The sequence below is a fragment of the Salvia hispanica genome, chromosome 5 (assembly GCF_023119035.1).
Source record: "Salvia hispanica cultivar TCC Black 2014 chromosome 5, UniMelb_Shisp_WGS_1.0, whole genome shotgun sequence".
Classification (NCBI taxonomy): Eukaryota; Viridiplantae; Streptophyta; class Magnoliopsida; order Lamiales; family Lamiaceae; genus Salvia; species Salvia hispanica.
Window position 1 is genome coordinate 41,229,473 of NC_062969.1, and position 5,017 is coordinate 41,234,489.

Consider the following 5,017-nt stretch of genomic DNA (forward strand, 5'->3'; position numbering starts at 1 on the left):
AAAAGTAGGAAAGATAAGAGAGAGTAAAGTAAATAATGGAATAAAATAAGAGCGATTAGATATTTTGTCTTTTATTAAAAAAAGAAATGACTCAACTTTGTTGAGACGGATTAAAAAAGAATACCGACTCAACTTTTATGGGACGGGAGTAAAAGAAAAGGCAAAGGGGCAAAAAGGGAAAAACGGAATAGAGTGGAGAAGGAAAGAAGAGAGAAATGAACGGGGTAGATAGAAAGATAGAGAGAGAAGTAGACACACCCCTCTTCTCCTCTGCTTCAGTTCACAGCCTCAAGAATCGTGAAAAAAATTTACTAATTTGGAAAAACGGAATCGACGAGCCAATCAATAGTGATGTTTGAGGACTAACTGTTTTCTAAAATTTCACTCATTTTAAGCTCTGAATCTCTACAAAATCCCATCATTTTCCTTTTTTTTTTTTTTTGTGTGGTTATGGATGCATTCGACATGGTTTCCTTTACCACAGGGCTGCGCAAAGGTATATTCAGATAGAAATCTAGATCTTGTTTTATGCGCTGAAGAATGTTCGGATAGCTGCCTTTTCATCTCTTTTTTGTATGGCTCAGATTTTGAGAGATCTGTGATGATAAGTTTTCTGACTGAAGTTTAAAGCTATTTGTGCCTTTTCTTTGATTGATCTTGTTTTATTGTTTGGCTGCTGAAATATTTAGAATTTTAGCAATATTTAAGGTGTGCTACTCCATGACTGATGATGAATTTGTCAGCTGTCTGTAGATGAAAAGGTTTTCAATTTTGTGTAATTGATATTTTCATTATTATGTTTTTATCTGTAATAAAGATGATAGTTTTTGGTTACTGTTATAGTGTGTGCCTTTTTATATGTGGTTTTCTAAATATAGTTGTTCTTGCCTCTCAAAAGAGGAAAAATAACTCAAGTTCATTGGATGCTTGTGTTATTATTACAGTTCATTGTATAAAACTGTGTTTTCGTTTCAAGATTCTGTAATTGTTTTTACAGTGAATGCAGATGTTTACTGTAACGAATTGTGGACTCTGTCGCATCATGAATCCATGTTATTCACATGTCGTTGAACATATTATATCATCATTGTTTGTTTGTGCTTTTGTGGTTTCTAAAAGAAGGAAAGAATGAATTTTGTCCATCAGCTAACTTGCTAATTTGGGTGACTTATTCATTTGCAGGGTTTGGGTGATCCACATTCAATACTACGACTTCAGTTGTTCAATCAAGATATTTCTTTCCTTATCTCTTTTAAGTGTAGATGGTAGAGCCATTTTCTGTTTATCTGAAACACTAGAGTGAAGCTAAAATACAATGTACTTGTCGGGAAAGGGACCTTCTGGCGACAAAAATCTTGGTTCTTCAAAACTAACTTTGAACCCCAACGCCACAGAATTTGTTCCATTTTTTCTAAGGTCGCCTGTAGCTGGCTCTAACGGTGCTGAGGCATCCTCAAAATTTGTTACCTCCGCAGCTCCTGGCCCGGGGAAAGGAATATTAGACAGAGTAGAGTCGTCAGCCTCAAATGACTCTGATGAGGAAGCTCAGCAATACTGGCGCAATCAGCTCCCTGATGATATTACTCCCGACTTTAAGGTCATGGGTATCGATGATAATCAAGGGGCCAATAGCTTATCATTTTCAAGCCTATCTTTGACTGATGACAACGAAAGTTCAAGATTTTCTTCTTCAATAGGTAGTGGTTTTATGTTGAAGGAACAACAAGGGTTATCTCTTCACCCTGTAAATGGAAACAATCATACTGAACAGCTGAGATATCCAGTCTCTTCCTATGGGGAATACCTGTCGCCTACAAGTTATCATTCATCACTCTCTAAGCCTTGGGACCAACAGATTGTCAGCAACGATCAACTTGTTCCAAGAGAAGGAACTGATGTTGGGAATCCAAGACATGGTCTTCTAGCTGACATGTCAAGTGAGCAATTAATGCTGGATAGTTCAGATGTGAGCCCTCTAGAGTTCCTAGCTTCACAATTCCCTGGTTTCGCAGCTGAAAGTCTCACAGAGGTTTATTTTGCAAACGGAGGCGATCTAAACCTGACAATTGAGATGCTGACTCAGCTTGAGGTATGGATGCAATGTTATGCATGCATTCTGTAAATTATGTCACTACACTTAACAAACAATTAGAATGCTTAGCCTACCAATTTCAGCCCAAAACATTAGATATGGAAGTTTATTATCATCAGTCCCAACTTAATGTATTGGCTGTAAGTGTTAATTAGTTATTCAATACTCAAAAATATTTATCTATAATTGATGTATAAACATATTTCTTTGTAGAATTAAGTGTATATTGCTTTGTGTTTTGCAGCTTCAGGTTGATGGTGGCTTGAATCAGACCATGCCTTCAAAAACTGTATCTGCACCAAATCTTAATTCGATGGATTTTCCTGCACTCTCTGTGATCGATAGTCAAACCGAGTTAGTTATTCCCCAAAATGGCAGTGCCTATCGCTCTCCAGAAAAGCTAGGCTCGTTGCTGTTCAGATCCAATTCCTTTGTTCCATCAAGGGGTGCTACTGATTTTGCTTCGGCTGTCAGGAAAATGGTACCTCAAGATTCAAGCATGTGGAAATATGAGAAAAATGGCTCTTCAGATGCAAGCATTGGATCAAGCCGAAGTTCCCAAGTACTAGCAAGCTCATACAACAGTGGTCAGGGGAGGGGCATCTATGGTGATAGGTTCCAAAGCCGAGGATCAGCTCGCTCATCTCCTGTCTGGCTTGAAACTGGAGATGCAGTCGGTAATGGTCATGGGAAATGTTGCTTTTCCAGTTTTGCATTCTTTTTAATATTTTTAATTGTTGGAGTGTGTATTCTGCAAGTGTATATGCTTTAACTTTGTTGAGCTGGCAGCAAATATATACTCTGAAATGCGGGGGGAAGCTCGTGATCATGCACGCGTGCGCAATGTATACTTTGAGCAGGTATGTCTTGTCTGCGGATGTATAAGGTTGGAATTCAAAGAAAGAACAGAAAATGAAAAACAAAATGATACGCTTTTGTTACGTCTCTTGATGAATAGGAATATGCTAATATCTTCGTTTATGTGCGGACTAGGGGTGCAATGAACATTGGTTTTGTCTGGCTGTATACTTCCCTAGATGGGAGCTCGAGTTGTGGAACTTGTGCAATCGACTAAGTTTTCAGTTGTCTTTTTTTTCAAGGTTCATCATTTCTCTTTGGGGGGTGGGGTTATGAATTTGATCTGGCTATTTATACCTGTAGCCCATAGCTACTCAGCTTCTTTTGTAAATGAGGATTTTATATATGAATCAGTAACCACAATGTGCTTCCATTGATCATATCTGACATATTCAATGTGAGATTAGGCACGGCAAGCGTACCTCGTTGGTAACAAGGCCTTAGCCAAGGAGTTGAGCATTAAGGGACAGCTGCACAATATGCACATGAAAGCAGCTCACGGGAAGGCACAAGAAAGCATTTTTCGCCAGAGGTTTGTTGTTCTTCGACCATATGAAAGCTTCCCAATGTTATCTTGTTCCTGTATTATTACCTAGTTGAAAGCTCTTATCCTATCTATTGTCCATCGTTGCATGATCCATGATTCACTATTTTTGCAGGAATTCAGACATTCAAACAAACGGGAGGGAACAGATGATTGATCTGCACGGTCTACACGTGAGTGAAGCTATTCATGTCCTCAAGCGTGAACTGGCGGTGATGAAGAACGCAGCAAGATCGATGGATCAAAGACTGCTTGTCTACATATGCGTAGGGACTGGTCACCACACAAGGGGGGCTCGCACGCCTGCTAGACTCCCGACTGCGGTTCAGCGCTACTTGCTGGAGGAGGAGGGCCTCGATTATTCAGAGCCGCAGCCAGGACTCCTCCGAGTTGTTATATACTGAAACGGGGAGGTATAGGATATTTTTGACACTGCATTTCTCAGAAAATCTATCCATCCATCTGGAGGGAAAAAGAAAGAAAAATATGGAAATCTGTTGTATCTGTAAATGGGGAAAAATTGGTAGTATACTTTCGCAGAAGATAGAAAAGAAAATGCGTAAAAAAAAAAGAAGGGAAGGATGAGGAAAGCAGACATCTGTAAGATAACTGTGTAGTTGGCCGAAACGTAGAAGGATGTTTTTGTAGTTGTCAGTCAACTTTGATCGGCCACATTTTGTTGTTTTGGTTTTATTACGTGTACATTTTTTGGTTTAAATATGCAGATGTACTAGAATAGTAGAATTGTTTCTCAAATTTCTCCAATCATCACCAATCTCTCCTCTTTGCCCATTTGCTTCTTGTACTTATTGTTTATGATTGCAATGATTAGATGATTTGACGTGCTCTTTTTTACTCTCTCTGTCCCCGTCCCCGATTAAGAGTTATACCTTTTCATTTCGGTCCGTCTCCAATTAAGAGGCACACTTCATTTTTACCATAAATAGTCAGTAGGTCCCACGTTCCACTAACTCAATTCACTCACGTTTTATTATAATTATTATAAAACCAATGTAAAAAAATAGGTCTCACATTCAACTAACTTTTTCAACCAACTTTTCTTTATACTCCTTCCGTCTCAAGATAAGCGACTCGTATTCCTTTTTGGGGTGTCCCAACATACATGACTCATTTCTATTTATAGTAAAAATTAGGGATTTCAAACATGATTTAGATTAAGTTTAATTAATGCCCTTATTACAATTAGCATTAATATAATGTATTCCAAAATTTTCTGTACCCAACACTCCAAATCCAAAATCACTTTCTTTTTACGCCTCTCTCTCTTCCCACTCAATCTCTCTTTTCTCTATAGCCGCCTCTTCGGAAAAAAAACCCTAGATCTAGCATTTCTCTTTCAAATTCTCACTCAATCAATGGCTTCCGACGAATCTGCTGGTAGTGACGAACCTAACCCATCCGACGACGGGTGGGTTAACCCTCGACGCCCCCTCACTCGCCCTATCTTGTCATATGTCCCTGGATGCTATAAATCCACTGCCGGTGGCGGTGGCGGTGGCGGT

At 39.1% G+C, this 5,017-nt stretch overlaps 1 protein-coding gene across 1 annotated transcript; it reads left to right on the forward strand.

Moving 5' to 3' along the window:
• Window positions 1-215: 215 nt before the first annotated feature.
• On the forward strand, window positions 216-4,286 carry LOC125188503 (polyadenylate-binding protein-interacting protein 7-like). The gene is made up of 6 exons (XM_048085372.1): window positions 216-496; window positions 1,183-2,089; window positions 2,337-2,769; window positions 2,882-2,952; window positions 3,358-3,482; window positions 3,610-4,286. The coding sequence occupies exons 2-6, from the start codon at window positions 1,316-1,318 to the stop codon at window positions 3,896-3,898; spliced, it is 1,692 nt and encodes a 563-aa protein (XP_047941329.1). The 5' UTR covers window positions 216-496; window positions 1,183-1,315; the 3' UTR covers window positions 3,899-4,286.
• The last annotated feature ends 731 nt before the right edge of the window (window positions 4,287-5,017 follow it).